We start from the raw sequence: 17796 nt of genomic DNA, 5'->3' as shown, positions 1-17796 counted from the left end.
CCAGAGAAATTCAAATGAGATGTAGGCACACAGTTTTGACAGTGAGGAGACTAGCCACTGGAACAAATTACCCAGGGAGAGGTGGAGTCTCTGTTTCCTGGTGTCTTGTCGTCAAAACTGCCTGTCATTCTGGAAGGTGCCTTTTAGTGACTTACAAGCAATTGGGCTTCATATGGTGCAAAGTGCGTGAAATTTCATAGCCGGTGAAATAGAGGCCACATTAGGAGACTGAATTGTTTCATAACCTCTATGAAAAGCTCAGTGTGGGGTGCGGAACAGACTCTGCTGTTTTGCTGGGTGGCCTGGCTGGTCCCCAGAATCAATAATGAGCAAGTGGGGTGATCCAGGCTGCAGCTCAAACATCCAGCTGGGCTGGCCAGGGGCAGACATCAGGCCTGCCAGGGAAGGTGGGTGCGGCAGTGACTTCACAAAGGCCTTTGGCAGGAACTCAGCCTATTGGGCAAAGATGATGAGGCGTCTGTGACCTCACAGAGCTCCCTTGCCAACAGCCAGGCAGGACAGGGATGCGGGGCAGGGGGAACCTCGCAGAGCCCTGTAGCCTTGCTGCAGCAAGCCTCCAGCTCGTGGTCTCTCAGAGACAGTTGCTGTAGGAGAGAGTCTGTGCGTGTGTTTCTCATTTCTGTGTGTTTCTCATTTCTCATTCCCCTCAGCCAGGAGAACCACAAAGATATTGTCATCTGTGTAGAAGGTAAGAAAAAATACAGGCTCTAAATACAAGATAGGGGACTCTATCCTAGCAGATTCAAAGGCATCACCACCCTCCTAGGGAAAAAGTTTGTGCTAATATCTGAGCTTTCCACCCTGCAACTTGAGAGCATTGCTCCTTGTTCTGTCATCTGCCAGCTCTAAGATTTCGTGAGAATCAATCTTTCATTAGGAAAATAATTCAAAAACGCAAATACAAAACACTTTGAGTGAAATCAACCCCTCCTGATCTTTAGTGTCTGGGAGTGTGGGCCTTGGGGGCCAGACTGAGACCCTCATGGGCTAGTAACACCCAAGAAGCCAGTAAAATAATTCCAGTTCTCTTACCATCCAAGCCTCCCTAATCCAAGGAACAGCTGAGGGCTGAGGGAGACAGAATGTCTAACTCATGACTGAAAATACAAAGATGTGTTATTGGCTTTGGTTGGGGGACAAGTAACAAATCTGTTGGGATTCTTGCCCCAAACAACAATCGCCCATTGTCCTTTAGAGCACGAGGACCCTAACGCGCCTGACTTGCTCAAATCTCTCTCCTGCTAGGGCTGAGAGAATTTTCTCCATCCCCCATGATACCGAGGGACAGAGAAAAGAAGTGACCTCTCTGGTCACACAGCAAGGGCATGCCAGAGCTAGAAAGAGAAGCATAAGAAAGAAGTTGTATCAAAATGTTTTGCATTTCAAACTAACAAATTTCTTAAACAAAGGCAATTTGATGTGTGGTTAGTGAAGTGAAATGATACATTCTTGTCTCCACGAGTTTCTAGATTGATGAACCAGTAGATCTATCCCCTAGTTTTTATCCCTAGATTGAGGGAGGAAAACAAGTTTGCCTGTTTTGAGAATTCCCAATGGTTTTCTTGAATTTCAACAAACTAGTTGATTGAACTGAACGATTTGAATAAACTGAAAGGAAGACAATATTTTCTGCACCTTTCAAGGAAGCTACTGCTGCCCAAAGCTGGGTTAGCATTTCAGCTACTTTGCTTCCGGGGCCTTAGCTATCACATCAGTGGTGCGACTGTCTGAAAAGCTTGGCAGTGAACATGTTCTACTGAACGTTATTTTTTCTCTTCTATTTAAATTATTTAAAAGATTGTCATAAATTGGGCCCTTATCAGAGGTTGTCAATTTCCAATATAATTATGACAGTGAGGGAGACTAGCCACTGGAAGAAATTACCCTGGGGAGAGGTGGAGTCTCTGTTTCCTGGTGTCCTACCATCATAACTGGTTGGGAAGGTGCCTTTAGTGAATTACAAGCAATTGGGCTCAATAGGGTGCTAAGAGTGTGAAATTTCATAGCCCGTGAAATAGAGGCCACATCAGGAGACTGAATTGTTTCACAACCGATGCCTCTATGAAAAACTCAGCGTGGGGTGCGGAACAGACTCTGCTGTTTTACTGGGTGGCCTGCTTGCTCCCCAGAATCAATAATGAGCAAGTGGGGTGATCCAGGGTGCAGCTCAAACATCCAGCTGGGCTGGCCAGGGGCAGAGGTCAGGCCTGCCAGGGAAAGGTGGGTGTGGCAGTGACTTCACAAAAGCTTTTGGCAGGAACTCAGCCCATTGAGCAAAGACAATTAGTTGGGAATTGGTCCTGCTTTGAGCAGGGGGTTGGACTAGATACCTCCTGAGGTATGATTCTATGAGTGAGGCATCTGTGACCTCACAGAGCTCCCTTGCCAACAGCCAGGCAGGACAGGGATGTGGGGCAGGGGAACCTCGCAGAGCCCTGAGCCTTGCTGCAGCAAGCCTCCATCTTCCCTTTACCAGTTAAAGGTTATGAGCAGACAATGGCTGGAAGTTGAAGCTAGACCAATACACACTGGAAATAAGGCGAGGAGCATTTTTAACATCAGAGTTTGGAGCAATTCACTGAGGGTTGTGCTGGATTTTCCACAACTGGCCTCTTTTAAAATCAAGCGTGGGTGTTTTACTAAAAACCTGTTCTAATTCCTATGGGAATTATTTTGAGGCACATTCTATGGCCGAAGTGAAACAGAAAGTCAGACGACAGTGGTTTCCTCTGGGCTTGGAATTAATCTGTGACTCGCTGGGGGCGTTTGGAATGTGGCCATTTTGCTTCCCTCTTCCTCCTTCCCTCTTGTCCCTTCTTCTCAATTGGAAAACGGGTCACCAGAAAAGCCTGATTTCCACCCTGTGCCCCTTCCATTAGTGCTGTAAGCTGAAGGGCATTGTGACTTGAGAGTGAATTCAGCCAGTCAGTGCTAACTCTCCACAGGTGATTTGCATAAGTCAGTAAATGAGCCTGCAGGTTTCCGTGGGAGCGATGCCCAAGGCAGGGCTCAGGCTTCGGGTTTATGCTCCGGGTTAGTGGAGTCAGGAGCGACAGGTGGCTGAGTTACCTCTGGTGTCACAATGTTACTGCTCAGGTTCCTCTGCCTGCTGCACCACCTGGGCAGTGACTGTCAAGGGGAAGGTTTTGTGGATTTGAAACTTAGAAACCAGGAAGCGCAGGAGAGGAATGGCTTAGAGAGTTTGGCAGTAAAATGTAGGTTTTGAGGCAATATCCTGTGCAATTGCTACTGGATCCGGGACGGAGACAGCATTCCTGCCCCTCCCACCACCTCTTAGCTGGGCCTACATAAAAGAGACTAGCTAGAGTTTTGCACGCTTGTTTGTTTGAGGCTGAGCAAATAAGGCCCAACAGATTACTGCTAGGATGAATTTTGCTGCCTCCTCTCCTTGACTAGAATACAAGCAGTTTCTGATTCTCTCAGATGAAGTAGTTCTTTTAAAATCAAGGGCAAGACCAATCAGTGGCTTTTTCACAGCCCAACCCCAATCCCCCCAAAAGAGATTTTATTTTTATTTAAACTGGGTGTTTTAAATTTATATTGAAAAAGGTTTTTTTTAAACTTATCCAGTATAAAATTTGAAATGATGACCAGTGATGATAAGGCCTCTAGTTGCTCCAGCCTATTAAAGTAATTTAAATAACTACATATATGAAGAAGTCCATGTTTGCTGCCAAGTGTCAGAGGAAGTCAAAGCACTGAACTGTTGGAAGTCATTGCCTAAGCACCTGGGCATCCAGAAGTTATTGAAACACTCAGCCAGATTTTGGCAGCACTAGCCTCTTCTGCGGGTGCAGAAAGAATATTTTCTTCATTCCAGTTGATGCAGCTACTTCATTCAAATGTAAGAAACTGATTGGGAGTTCGAAAAGGATGAAGGCTTCTTTTCCCCTTGTAAAATATGAATAAAGGCTAGAGAGGAGGAGGTGTGAGCTACTACTTCTAAAATCTGGAAGGACATTATGAGCAGGAACAATCAGTTCAGGGCACGAACTAGAGATACTTCTTTACCTCAGTTTGTTTGAAATGAAACCAAATGGTTGAGTCAACCTTTTTGTTTTTCTGTATCCTGCAAAACCAGCAAGTCAACATGTTTGAATGGATCCCTATTCCTAGCATCATAGAAGACTAGGGCTGGAACAGACCTGAGGAGGTATCTAGTCCAACCCCCTGCTGCAGGCAGGACCAACCCCAACTTCATCATCCCAGCCAGGGCTTTGTCAAGCTGACCTTTTAAAAACTTGTAAGGATGGAGATTCCACCACCTCCCTAGGGAACCCATTCCAGGGCTTCACCACCCTCCTAGTGAACTAGTGTTTCCTAATAGCCAAGCTAAGCCTTCCACAGTGCAACTTGAGACCATTGCTCCGTGTTCTGTCATCGGCCACCACTAAGAATTTCATGAGAATCAATCCCTCATTAGGAAAATAACTCAAAAATACAACTACAAAACATTTGGAATGAAATCAATCCACCCTGACCTGTAGTGTCTGGGGGTGTGGGCCTCTGAGGCTAGACTGAGACCCTCATTGGCTAGAACCACCCAGTGAGCCAGTAACAATATCCACTCCTGTTACCGTCCAAGCCACCGCAATCCAAGGAACAGCTGAGGGCTGCAGGAGACAGAAGGGTGCTGAGAGGGTCTAACTCATGACTGCCAACCCAGAGATGTGTTATTGGCTTTGGATGGGGAACAAGGAGCAAATCCGTCAATCACTACAACAGGTCCCACTCAGAGCCAGGGAGACTGGGAATCGAGTCCTGCTGGCACTTCCCAGCTCTGGCTTTCTGGAGGAGGAGGAAGACCCCAGCTCCCCTAGCTGACCCTGAGGCACCTTCTGGGCCCAAATGGAGGTGGCCCCGGGTACAGCTATGGAGTGTCCCAGGAACGTTCCGCTAGTGGCATTGTATTGTTTTCACAGCCAGTTTCGATATCTGGTGTCTACCCCTTGCCCTGCTGGCAGGGCATTGAGCGGCACCCGTTGCCGGCCACCTGGGTGTGGAGATTGAAGAGGGTGAAGAGAGGAGCAACCCTGAGCATCTGCCATCCTGCTCCATCTGATCTAGAATAAGTAAGTGGAGTTCTCCAGAACCATCCCCAGTGTGGTGGGAATATCCCACCACTACGGCTCCCAGCCCGTCCCTTGTCAGGGTTTGTTCCCCAGGTTGAGGGTTCCTGTGCCCTGGGGTGGGATGTGACGGGAGGAGAAATTGCCTCAGCAAAGGGGAGGTGGGCAGGGGAGCAGGCAGGCTCGTTAATGAGAGGCTGCTTTGAAGCCAGACTCATGGCTGCTCCCCACTCTGTTCCAGGATGGAGCGAATCAGGCAGATGCTCAGGAGGAAGGCCGGGCAGGTGGCTCCACAGCCAGAAGACGACATCAGGCAGCCTGCCCAGGCGGAGAGCGGCCCCTCTGTCCCCACGGGCGGGGAAGAGGCTCGTGGCCAGGGGAAAGGGAGGAGCTGCTTCTCCTGCTGGAGGAGGCGGAACACAGTAGCTCCTCTAGCTGACCCTGAGGCACCATCTGGGCCGAAACGGAGGTGGCCCCGGGTTCAGCTGTGGAGCAGAGAGCCAGGGGAGGGCAGGAGCCGGGGACGGCAGCTCTGGGGCTTCCTTTGCAGGAAGCCAAGGAGCCAGGAGCTGCGCCCCAGGGCCCAGCAGGAGCCGCCAACCACCATGGCAGCTGAGGGGCCCTGCGCCAGCCCAACCCTGGCCCCCGAGGAGCCTCCCGCCAGCCCCAGCCTGGCCCCAGAGGAGCCTCCCGCCAGCCCCAGCCTGGCCCCAGAGGAGCCTCCCGCCAGCCCCACCCTGGCCATGGAGGAGCCTCCTGCCAGCCCCGAGCAGGAGTTGAGGGACTGCGGCGCTGCAGACACCAGCAGCTCCGCATTCTCCTGCGGGGCCAGAAGCTCCTCCGTGCGGTCTGGCAGCCCTGTCTTTCAAGGCTCCTTCTTTGGAGGTGAGGGGAGACCCAGGGGAAAGGGAGGAGGACTGGGGCGGTGGGGGACTAGTAACACCCTGTGCCCATCGGCTCGCCAAGGCGCCGGGACTGACCCACGTGACCCCACTAACACCAGTGGGGGTGGCACAGACACGCCCCATGGCAGGGGATGCTGGGCGGAGTTGGGGAGCTCCAGCCTCCCTGATCATGTTGGGGTGGGGGGCTGACTGCCACAGGGCCCTGAGGCTGATGGGGCTGAGGGCATCTCTGGGAGGGGCAGGGTGGGGCCCTGGCCGCCATGCGGCTCCTTACAGAGAAAGGGGAAACATGGAGCCTTCTCTGTCCACTGCATCCCCCCAGCAGCAGAAGGGATTAAACTTTCTCCTTCCCTCCCTGGTGCAGATACCTCCAGTGCCCAGGTGTCGTGGCCTGAGGAGGAGGAAGAGGAGGAGGAAGAGGAGGAGGAGGAGCAAGACATCATCTTGGTGATCCAGCAGCACCTGCAGGGCAGAGCTGAGGTACAAAAATCCCCCAGCTGCGCTGCCACCCAGTCTGTCCTGCTCCTTGTTCCGTCCCCACCCAGGCAGGGGGTCTTGCACAAGAGAATCCCTCATCCCCAATGGGGGGACACATCTCCTCTGTTATCTGGCACCCCAAAGTGGGGACATTTGTCCCACACAGGCCAAGGTCCTCGCAGACACTGTCCAAGTTCCAACCCCTGTCTGCGCAGGGAGACACTGGTTTTGGGAAGCGGGCGGCTTCCCTGTCCAACCCCATGGAGGTCCTGAGCCCTGGAGCTGGTTTGGGTCTGGGGTCCAGGGCATGTGCCTTGATCCTGACGTGCTGTTCATGGATCAGGGGTTCAGAGGGGATTGCGTTACCCCTCCGTGGCTGATCCCAGCCTTCCTTCCTCTCCTCATTCTCTGATCTCCTGCCTGGACTCTCCCAGGGATCCTACCTCCCACCCATTGCAGTTTGGCTGATCCATACTCTGCTGGGTACCAGGCCCTGCCCAGAGAACTGCTCAGAGCAAGGATTAATGAGGCAGCAGGCATCCGGCCATGAACTCTTGCTAAGTGTCCCTGGAGTGATGTGAATGGGAGAGGCCAGGATGCGCCTTTTGAGTCTTGCCAGGGCTCCTGGAGAATCCTCCTCATTGTCCCCTGACTGCTGTAGCCCCGTGTCCCATGACTGACGGGTGCTCCCTCTTCTTGCAGGCTCTGCACAACCGCCATTTGCGGAGCCTGGACACCATCCTCAGGGGCTGCCTAACAGAGACCCCCACCGTGGAGAAGCTGCAGCACCTCCTGGAGGTGAGTAGAATGGACGGTCTGGGGTGGAATTGCCCCTGAACCCTGTGGGAGGGCAGCAAAGGAGAGACTAGAAGAGCCACGTTTCCATTGTGTCCTCCCAGCTTGGACCCAGCCGGCCACACTTTCCCAGAGCTGCCAGTGCAGGGGGAAGGAGCTGGGACTGTCAGCCAGAGCTCTGCATGGTTGCATTAAGCACTAACAGTGAGCACCAGGCCTGGCTGGGGCCTGAGAGACTGAACCCCCTTTTCAAGCTCTGCGACCAGGGCTCGGCTACTCCACCCTGAGCACAAAGTCTCAGCCCCTTGGGGAGGGGGAGAGGCTGGTTTGTAGAGCATGTACGCCTGCCCGCTGACCCTCCCCTGCCTCCTTCTCCCGCAGCACATCCATCGCTCTCTCCTGGCAAAAAACACCCAGGAGAGAGCCAGGGCCGTCCAGACCAGCGCGGCCCTGCTCCAGTTTGCTACCTCCCTGCCTGGATTTGACGTAAGTGACCTCTGACCCCAGCGTCCTGCAGAGTCAAGTTCCTCATCCCCTGGCTAATTGGTCCCCCTGGGTCCGTAAGGGACTGCGTTCCATAGGCCGCTGGCTGGCAGGGTCGTGCCTGGCCCTTGTTATTCTGGAGCAGCGAGGCAGCGAGTGCTCAGCGAGGGCCCTTGCCCTGCTCCCTTTGCTCCGAGCTCCCTTGGGGACAGAAAGGAAGAGGGCTCTCGCTGCTCTCCCCCAGTGCCTCCTACAGAGGGGTGGGAGCAGAGCTCAGGTCCAGGGGCGCTGGGGCGCTGAAGGGAGAATGGTGATGGATTCCCCTCTCCTTCTCCTTCCACCAGACCTCCTCCACCTTCTCCAAGGCAGGTGAATTTGTGCTGCAGCTGGGTCTCTGTGCATACCACCCAGCCAGTGACATCAGTCGGCATGCCAAGGGTGGGATCAATTGGCTGCACAAGCTCCTGCTCCAGAAGAGGGGTAAGAAACCCAGCTGGGCAATGGGACCCCATGGAAACGAGCCTCTGGGAGACTAGCTCCAGCTGGCCATTGGGACGCCTCTAGAACTAAGGCCTCTCTGCTTAGACCCGCTGTAGCGGGAAAGAGGAACCCCAATAGAAACAAGGCCCCTCCTTTGAGACTCCCTCTGCTGGGCAATGGGACCCTACAGAAAGAAGCCCCCTCCTCTGAGACCGACCCCAGCTTAGATGATGACTCCTTCTATCCCCCTCTCTGAATTAGGAGATGAGTGTGAAAGTGCCAGGAAATTGGCTGCTTTATCTCAGAGCCCGGCTCTGTCCCCCAGCCCAGGGAAATCAGCCCACCCCATATGGGGCAGCCAGCTCGTGAGGGGACAGGAACGGAGCTATTGAGACACATGGAGGGAAAGAGCCCGTCATGAGGGCAGGGGCAGGAACAGGCACCACAGGAGATGGACACAAAGCTTGTAGGGTGTCACCAGTCAGGTAGCCAGGGCCAGATCCTGACTTCAGTGGGTGTGAGGGGTTCTCAGTATTAGACACCCCCATGAACAGGCACCCACTCCCAGAGCACAATGACCGTAAGGGTCACATGATTACTGTGAGGGCTGAAACAAATCCCCCTTCTGGTACTAACCCGCCTGGCATGGACCCTGCGATTCCATTGGGCCGCGGATGCCAGGAGGAGCCTGGCCAGTGTGTACCCAGAAGGAAACAGGCACTGAAAGCGGAAGGCCAAACCTCCCCAATGGGTGTGTCTTTCTCTCCCAGGGCTCAAGACCAGGAAGGCAGCAGACCTGTGGTGCCAGGACGGGCTCCATGACCCCAAGTGCCTGGGATATAGAAATCTGGCCAGGGTGGGAGAGGTAAGGACTCTCCGCCGGTGCATTGCAGCAGCTCAGGTGTGGAGCTGTGTCCCGCTGCAGTGAGTGTGTCATGGACACAGGGCAAGAGCCTGCTCCTTATTTCCACAGAGTATGTGAGGCTCCTGGGAATGTCCGTGGGGTGAGGCGTGGGAATGATCCAGATCTAAAAGACCCCGAACCTCTAGTGGGTGAGCTGCAGGAGCTGTCGCTGCTGGGAGCAGCAGGGGTCCTGGGCTGTCTGTGTGAGCTGGGTTCCAGAGCGCGCAGACACATTCCCAGCATCTCATGGCACCTGCGGTGAATCCTGCTCCATAAGAGCTATTGGAGGCCTCAGTGCCTGCAGCCTCCTACTGAAGGGGGTTCCTGGTCCATGGGACCCCAAAGGTTGGCTGCCCCAGGACTCTTCTCCACCTTGTGAGACACTAGAGGGATTTGGAGCCTGGTTCTGGGCCATTGCAAGGGCTCTGGTTCTTTTGGTTTTAGGTCTTCGGAGAAATATTCACCGAAGACCAGAAGAGGAGTTTCCTCCAGGCGGGCCTGCTGGCCATCCACCACCCCCACAACCGCATCAGCCATGCTGGCCTGGTGCTGATGTATTCCATCGTGGGGGAAGCCGGCCAGCTGCTAGAGGACGAGGTAACCAAAGAGGGGTCACCTGGGTAGAGACCCCCAGGGCCTTTCACCTCCAGGCCATTGAAAATCGCTCCCATCCCATCCCCATGCGCTGACCAGGGAGCAAGGAGAGGGTGACCCCAGACAGGTGCCATTGGTCAGTGCCAGCTTCTCCCCTGAGCAGCTCAAAGCAGGGCAGCCTGGCTGATGTGGTGGAGTCAGTCAGCAGAGGCTGCATAAGTGCCCCATTCACCAGAGCCACTGCCCATGGCATCACGTTAAGGACATGGGGATCCCTTGGGGAAAGGTGTCCACTTCCTCTCACCCCCCGGCACTACTGCCCAAAGCCTCCCAGCCCTCGGCTGGAGGGGGCGAGGGTGGCTGAGGGGACTCCGGGGAGCGGAGCTGGATTCCCGCTGGGTTGGGAGGTAGAACAGTTCTCGCGGGGGGACTGAGAGGAGTGGGGGCAGGAGTTCATTCCACAATGGTGGGAGAGGGGATGGAAGTCACTAGAGAAGAGACAAGATTTCGTCTCGGGGGTTGGGCGGGGGAATCCGTCCCTCAGATGTGGGGAGGAAATGTTGCTGGCTCCCGGTGCCGTTAATACCCTTCGTTCTCATGGGTGTCGGAGTCTCTGATTGATCCTTGTTCCCTTGCAACAGGGGGAAATTACAAACAAAATCATGGGACAGCTATTTAATATCAGGCTCATGGGCAAGCTGCCCGACGCCCTGAAGGAGCTGTGCTCCGTGGGGCAGGATTGAAGGCCCCCTCGCATGACCAGCTCGACCCCTGCCGCAGGTACTGCTCTGTCTCACTGTGCCTGGGGGGAAGGGCTGGGGGGAGCGGCCTTAGAGCCCCCCGCAGCACTGAGAGAAACCAAGGCTGAGCACCTCGTTCTGGACACCCTGCCCCACCCCGACCCCTGGGGCTGGGCTCAGGCCAGATACTGGTTGGGAAGAATCAGGCTGTGGAGCTGGCCCAGAAGTGAGAGCATCCGCAGAGCCAGGGGTTGTGCTCAATAGCCATTGCAGTCTGGGAGGGTGGCCTGACATGGGGCCCCTCCCCCATCATCACTGCTCAGACCTTCCCATGGCCCCTGTCACCTCTGATGCAGCGAATGTCCGACCATCCCCCACCTGGGGCCCAATCCACCCACCTGGTATCTGAGCCCTTCCCAGCCAGGAATGAAACTCCCCCTGAACACCCTGGGGCAGGGGAGGAGCCTCCCCATCCGGCAGGTGGGAACTGAGACGCAGAGGAAGGGCTGTGGGCCTGGTCACACAATCCTGGGTGTAGATCTGGGAAGTGGACTGGGTCCCGGCCTAGAGCCTTTCCCCCAGGGGCACCTTCACTTCTGCCCTTTATTCTCCCCTCCGGCCAGGGGGTCTGTGCGTGTGAAATGAACAGGGAGGGTGATGGGGTCCTGGCACACAGCCTGGATGGGAGCTCCCCTTGGCTTGGTCCCCAGGCTCAGAGACATCTTTGTCATCCCGCTGTCCTTCTGTTATTGCTAGGAAGGGAGTCCCCCGATAAGGGGTCTCCAGGCTCCAGTAAGTCATCCTCATTCCTGCCCGCATGTACGCCCTGCCCTGCCCTTCCCTGCCCTCCGGTTTCTCGCTGTTGACTCTGGCTGGGCTCTTGACTCCAGTGTCTAGCTATGACTTTGGCATGACCCTTCTTGGCTCCAGATTTGGGTTCTGAACCCCGGCTCAGTATTCTCCTTGCCTTTCTCTAGCCTTGCTCCAGGCCCTCCACCCACCCGCTGCACAGCATTGCCTCCTCCTCCTCCTGATCTTCCCCAACACCTTCAGTTTCAACTACATGGCTTCGACCTCTGCATGGATATGGACATTGGTTCATACTTCTGCCCACCCGGCTTTGACCTCCGGCCTGGACATTGACACTGGCTCCGGTTCTGCCTGCACATACTCAACACCTGGCAGCAGTAGACAGGCCCCATGTAGTGAGGCGGCCTGGCTCCCAGGCGCACCTGAGAGGGATAAGCCAGATCAGCTGCCTCAGTGGGCGGAGCCACCGCCGCCTGTCCCCGCCCCCCGGAAGTCAAGGGGCGGGACAGGAAGTACAAAAGCCCGGGCCCAGCGCTCAGTTGGAGCTCGACCGCGGGAGGAGACAGACGCTGGTGCCCGAGCTCCAGCCGAACCAAGCCTGCCCCAAGCCCGATACCCAGAGGACACCTGGTCGAACCTGCACCTAGCCCGGTACCCAGAGAAGGACTGGCCGAGCCTGCCCCGAACCCGGTACCCCGAGGAGGAGTCGAGCCCACCGGTACACCCCTCTCCTGAGGAGCCGATGCTGGTAGGCCCCCCGGCTGAAGCCGCAACGACACAGGCACCAGTGGAGGGGGAGAGTGGAAGTGGCCCGGGGATAGCCGACCCCAGTCTGGCTGCCGCTGACCCTGAGCCTATGTCAGTGTGTTGAGGCCAGGATCCCCACTGACTGCAGCGGATCCCCGCAGCTGCTAGGGCCCCGGGCTGGGACACAGTGGAGTGGGTGGGCCTGTGTCCCCCCTGCCATCCCACTCATGGGTGGCAGTCTCCCCCTCAACCCCACCGCTTGGGCTTAGGAGCCTGGACTTACCTGAACTGCTGCTCAGCCCTGCCTGAGGGTCTGAGCCCTGTACCTGTTGCTGCCCCGCCCTGAGCTAGGGCCTGGGCTTGAGACACTGAACTGCTGCTCAGCCCTGCCTGAGGGTCTGAGCCCTGCCTCTTGGTGCTGCCCCGCCCTGAGCTAGGGCTTGGGCTTTACAGACTGAACTACTGCTCAGCCCTGCCTGAGGGTCTGAGCCCTGCCTCTTGGTGCTGCCCCGCCCTGAGCTAGGGCCTGGGCTTTACAGACTGAACTACTGCTCAGCCCTGCCTGAGGGTTTGAGCCCTGCCTTTGGTTGCTGCCCCGCCCTGAGCTAGGGCCTGGGCTTTACAGACTGAACTACTGCTCAGCCGTGCCTGAGGGTCTGAGCCCTGTACCTGTTGCTGCCCCGCCCTGAGCTAGGGCTTGGGCTTTACAGACTGAACTGCTGCTCAGCCCTGCCTGAGGGTCTGAGCCCTGCCTCTTGGTGCTGCCCCGCCCTGAGCTAGGGCCTGGGCTTTACAGACTGAACTGCTGCTCAGCCCTGCCTGAGGGTCTGAGCCCTGCCTCTTGGTGCTGCCCCGCCCTGAGCTAGGGCCTGGGCTTTACAGACTGAACTACTGCTCAGCCGTGCCTGAGGGTCTGAGCCCTGTACCTGTTGCTGCCCCGCCCTGAGCTAGGGCTTGGGCTTTACAGACTGAACTGCTGCTCAGCCCTGCCTGAGGGTCTGAGCCCTGCCTTTGGTTGCTGCCCCGCCGTGAGCTAGGGCTTGGGCTTTACAGACTGAACTGCTGCTCAGCCCTGCCTGAGGGTCTGAGCCCTGCCTCTTGGTGCTGCCCCGCCCTGAGCTAGGGCCTGGGCTTTACAGACTGAACTACTGCTCAGCCCTGCCTGAGGGTCTGAGCCCTGCCTCTTGTTGCTGCCCCGCCCTGAGCTAGGGCCTGGGCTTTACAGACTGAACTGCTGCTCAGCCCTGCCCGAGGGTCTGAGCCCTGCCTCTTGGTGCTGCCCCGCCCTGAGCTAGGGCCTGGGCTTTACAGACTGAACTGCTGCTCAGCCCTGCCTGAGGGTCTGAGCCCTGCCTCTTGGTGCTGCCCCGCCCTGAGCTAGGGCCTGGGCTTTACAGACTGAACTGCTGCTCAGCCCTGCCTGAGGGTCTGAGCCCTGCCTCTTGGTGCTGCCCCGCCCTGAGCTAGGGCCTGGGCTTTACAGACTGAACTACTGCTCAGCCCTGCCCGAGGGTCTGAGCCCTGCCTTTGGTTGCTGCCCCGCCCTGAGCTAGGGCCTGGGCTTTACAGACTGAACTACTGCTCAGCCCCGCCCGAGGTCTGAGCCCTGCCTCTTGGTGCTGCCCGCCCTGAGCTAGGGCCTGGGCTTGACAGACTGAACTGCTGCTCAGCCCTGCCCGAGGGTCTGTGCCCTGCCTCCTGGTGCTGCCCCGCCCTGAGCTAGGGCCTGGGCTTTACAGACTGAACTACTGCTCAGCCCTGCCTGAGGGTCTGAGCCCTGCCTCTTGGTGCTGCCCCGCCCTGAGCTAGGGCCTGGGCTTTACAGACTGAACTGCTGCTCAGCCCTGCCTGAGGGTCTGAGCCCTGCCTCTTGGTGCTGCCCGGCCCTGAGCTAGGGCCTGGGCTTTACAGACTGAACTACTGCTCAGCCCTGCCTGAGGGTCTGAGCCCTGCCTCTTGGTGCTGCCCGCCCTGAGCTAGGGCCTGGGCTTTACAGACTGAACTGCTGCTCAGCCCTGCCTGAGGGTCTGAGCCCTGCCTCGTGGTGCTGACCCGCCCTGGGCTAGGGCCTGGGCTTTACAGACTGAACTGCTGCTCAGCCCTGCCGGAGGGTCTGAGCCCTGCCTCTTGGTGCTGCCCGCCCTGAGCTCGGGCCTGGGCTTTACAGACTGAACTGCTGCTCAGCCCTGCCTGAGGGTCTGAGCCCTGCCTCTTGGTGCTGCCCCGCCCTGAGCTAGGGCCTGGGCTTTACAGACTGAACTGCTGCTCAGCCCTGCCTGAGGGTCTGAGCCCTGCCTCTTGGTGCTGCCCTGCCCTGAGCTAGGGCCTGGGCTTTACAGACTGAACTTCTGCTCAGCCCTGCCTGAGGGTCTGAGCCCTGCCTCTGGTGCTGCCCGCCTGAGCTAGGGCCTGGGCTTTACAGACTGAACTACTGCTCAGCCCTGCCTGAGGGTCTGAGCCCTGCCTCTTGGTGCTGCCCCGCCCTGAGCTAGGGCCTGGGCTTGAGACACTGAACTGCTGCTCAGCCCTGCCCGAGGGTCTGAGCCCTGCCTCTTGGTGCTGCCCGCCCTGAGCTAGGGCCTGGGCTTTACAGACTGAACTGCTGCTCAGCCCTGCCTGAGGGTCTGAGCCCTGCCTCTTGGTGCTGCCCGCCCTGAGCTAGGGCCTGGGCTTTACAGACTGAACTACTGCTCAGCCCTGCCTGAGGGTCTGAGCCCTGCCTCTTGGTGCTGCCCCGCCCTGAGCTAGGGCCTGGGCTTGACAGACTGAACTGCTGCTCAGCCCTGCCTGAGGGTCTGAGCCCTGCCTCTTGGTGCTGCCCCGCCCTGAGCTAGGGCCTGGGCTTGAGAGACTGAACTGCTGCTCAGCCCTGCCTGAGGGTCTGAGCCCTGCCTCTTGGTGCTGCCCCGCCCTGAGCTAGGGCCTGGGCTTTACAGACTGAACTGCTGCTCAGCCCTGCCTGAGGGTCTGAGCCCTGCCTCTTGGTGCTGCCCCGCCCTGAGCTAGGGCCTGGGCTTTACAGACTGAACTGCTGCTCAGCCCTGCCTGAGGGTCTGAGCCCTGCCTCTTGGTACTGCCCCGCCCTGAGCTAGGGCCTGGGCTTTACAGACTGAACTGCTGCTCAGCCCTGCCTGAGGGTCTGAGCCCTGCCTCTTGGTGCTGCTCCGCCCTGAGCTAGGGCCTGGGCTTTACAGACTGAACTGCTGCTCAGCCCTGCCCGAGGGTCTGAGCCCTGCCTCTTGGTGCTGCCCCGCCCTGAGCTAGGGCCTGGGCTTTACAGACTGAACTGCTGCTCAGCCCTGCCCGAGGGTCTGAGCCCTGCCTCTTGGTGCTGCCCGGCCCTGAGCTAGGGCCTGGGCTTTATCGACTAAACTTCTATTCAAGCCTCCTGTAGTGAGGCGGCCTGGATCCCAGGCGCCCGAAGGCGAAGAGTGACCCCTCACTGGAAAAGGGGACCCGCACCCGGACCCTTACACCCCACCATTAATCATGCCCTAATCCCGCCCCATGACTCCTTAGTCCCTCCCACCTGTCACCGGAAGTCCCGCCCCATGGGGGTATTACTTCGTGGTCAAGGCGGCCACATGACTGGAAGCCAGGTGTGTCATGTGACCCCTCTAAGAACTCCTCCCACCACCCTCTACCAATCAGGATGGGTTTCCTCCCGGAAGGACCACCCCAAGAGGGGATTCTGACCAATCAGGGTGAGTTCTGGGGCAGGGGGACCCGTCCGGGAGTGGGCCGTATGACCCCATTAAGAACTCCTCCCAGGGCCCTCTGCCAATCAGAGTGCAGCACCATCACCTCATAAGTCCCAGCGCTGGACAGACGAGGCCATCTCTCACCAAGGACACATGGTTTAGAAATCGTGGGAAGGCTGCTGAGAGGAAACCTGGACTCCTTCACCACCCCCGTGAGAACTTCGGACTCTGTCTTCACCCCGAGGGTCTTTGACCATCCGCGGAGAAAGCGCTACATCAGCGACAGTGCCGAGGAGGAGGAGGGAGCGACCGAGGGGAGCCCTTTGGCCCAGCCATTGATGGATACGCCGGAACCCGAACCCAAAACCCAACTGCTTGTGAGACACCCCAATGAGCATGGTGGCCTCTCTTTGTCCACCCCCTTAGAGGTGGAATGCGACTGCGGCTCGGGGGAGTCACCGGCGCACAACGTGAACACAGGTAAAGGAATGATTAAGTCAGGGGTGAAAGTAACTTCCAGGACTTACTGGTACTGCTGGAGTCCTGAGGGGGTGTGGCCTCTCAAGATTGAAAGGTCCTGGAGCATCGGCTGTGGCTGGGAGCCCCAGGGCCTTTAAATTCCCCCCGCAGCTCTGGCAGCCGGGTTCGAGCGTGGATTTAAAGGGCCCGGAGCTCCCATGGCTGTGGGGAGCCTGAGCCTTACCCGGCTGGAGCCAGGATTTAAAGGGCCTGGAGCTCCTGCCGCTCCAGAGAGCCCTCAGCCCTTTAATTCCCTGCCCCAGCCTGGGTGCTGGAGCTGCGTGCAGGGGAATTAAAGGGCTCTGGGATCTACGCAGCCATGGGGAGCACTGAGCCCATTAAATCCCGGCCCCAGCCCAGCTGCTGGAGCTGTGTGGGGAGAAGGGGGAAGATTTAATGGGCTCTGGGTTCCCAGCAACCGCAGGAGCTCTGAGCCCTTTAATTCCCAGTCCCAGCCCAGCTGCTGGAACTGCGGGTGGGACGGGGGGAGATTTAATGGGCTCTGGGTTCCCAGCAACTGCAGGAGCTCTGAGCCCTTTAATTCCCAGCCCCAGCCCCAGCCCAGCTCCTGGAGCTGCGGGGGGAATTTAAAGAGCTCTGGGCTCCCCGCAGCCGTAGGAGTTCTGAGCCAGAGATGAAAGTAAGCTGGTACGGGCCAGTACAGCATAGTGACAAGAGCCAGTACGCTGTGCTGGACCGCACCAGCTTCCTCAGTGGGGATTTAAAGGGCTCAGAGCTCCGGCAGCTGCGGGGAGCCCAGAGCCCTTTAAATCCCTCCTCCCCTCCCACCGCAGCTCCGGCAGCCGGGCTGGGGCTGGGAATTAAAAAGCTCGGTATTCACTGCAGCGGCAGGAGCTCTGGGCCCTTCAAATCCCGGCCCCAGCCCGGCAATGCTCTGGCTCCCCGCAACCGTGGCAGCTCCGCGCCCTTTAAATCCACACCCGAATCCGGCTGCCAGAGCTGCGGGGGAATTTAAAGGGCTCTGGGCTCCCTGTAGCCACGGGAGCTCTGAGCCCTTTAATTCGCAGCCCCAGCCTGGCTTCCAGAGCTGCAGGGGGTATTTAAAGGTCTCTTGGATTCCCGCAGCTGCGGGATCTCCGAGCCCTTTAAATCCTGGCCCCAGCCCAGCTGCCAGATCTGCAGGGGGAAATTAAAGGGCTCTGGGCTCCCCGCAGCCGTGGGATCTCTGAAGCAGAGATGAAAATAAGCCATTATGGTCCAGTACGGCATACCAGGAAGAGCCAATATGCCGTGCCGGACCACACCGGCTTCCTCAGCAGGGATTTGAACGGCTCAGAGCTCTGGCGGCTGCAGGGAGCCCAGAGCCCTTTAATTTTCCCCCGCAGCTCTGGCAGCCGGGCTGGGGCCAGATTTAAAGGGCTCGGTGCTCCCCGCAGCCGTGGGAGCTCCGGGCCCTTTAAATCCACACCGGAATCCGGCTGCCGGAGCTGCGGGGGGAATCTAAAGGGCTCGGGGCTCCGCAGCGGCCTGAGCCCTGGGCCCTTTAAATCAACCCTGGGCTCAGGGGCA

General features: G+C 57.8%; 1 protein-coding gene and 1 long non-coding RNA gene across 2 annotated transcripts; both read left to right on the top strand.

Moving 5' to 3' along the window:
• The first annotated feature begins 561 nt into the window (after positions 1-561).
• On the top strand, positions 562-5525 carry LOC120393103. Its single transcript, XR_005591904.1, has 3 exons — positions 562-709; positions 4965-5114; positions 5353-5525. It is a non-coding gene; the product is annotated as an uncharacterized LOC120393103 (long non-coding RNA).
• Positions 5526-5584: 59 nt separating this feature from the next.
• LOC120393101 (protein SON-like) lies at positions 5585-10499 on the top strand. The gene is made up of 8 exons (XM_039517717.1): positions 5585-5996; positions 6381-6496; positions 7196-7291; positions 7670-7774; positions 8116-8251; positions 9022-9116; positions 9600-9752; positions 10391-10499. The coding sequence occupies exons 1-8, from the start codon at positions 5717-5719 to the stop codon at positions 10490-10492; spliced, it is 1083 nt and encodes a 360-aa protein (XP_039373651.1). The 5' UTR covers positions 5585-5716; the 3' UTR covers positions 10493-10499.
• The last annotated feature ends 7297 nt before the right edge of the window (positions 10500-17796 follow it).

Source organism: Mauremys reevesii, unplaced genomic scaffold (genome assembly GCF_016161935.1).
Source record: "Mauremys reevesii isolate NIE-2019 unplaced genomic scaffold, ASM1616193v1 Contig147, whole genome shotgun sequence".
NCBI classification, from domain to species: Eukaryota; Metazoa; Chordata; order Testudines; family Geoemydidae; genus Mauremys; species Mauremys reevesii.
This window is presented reverse-complemented; position numbering and strand designations above follow the sequence as displayed.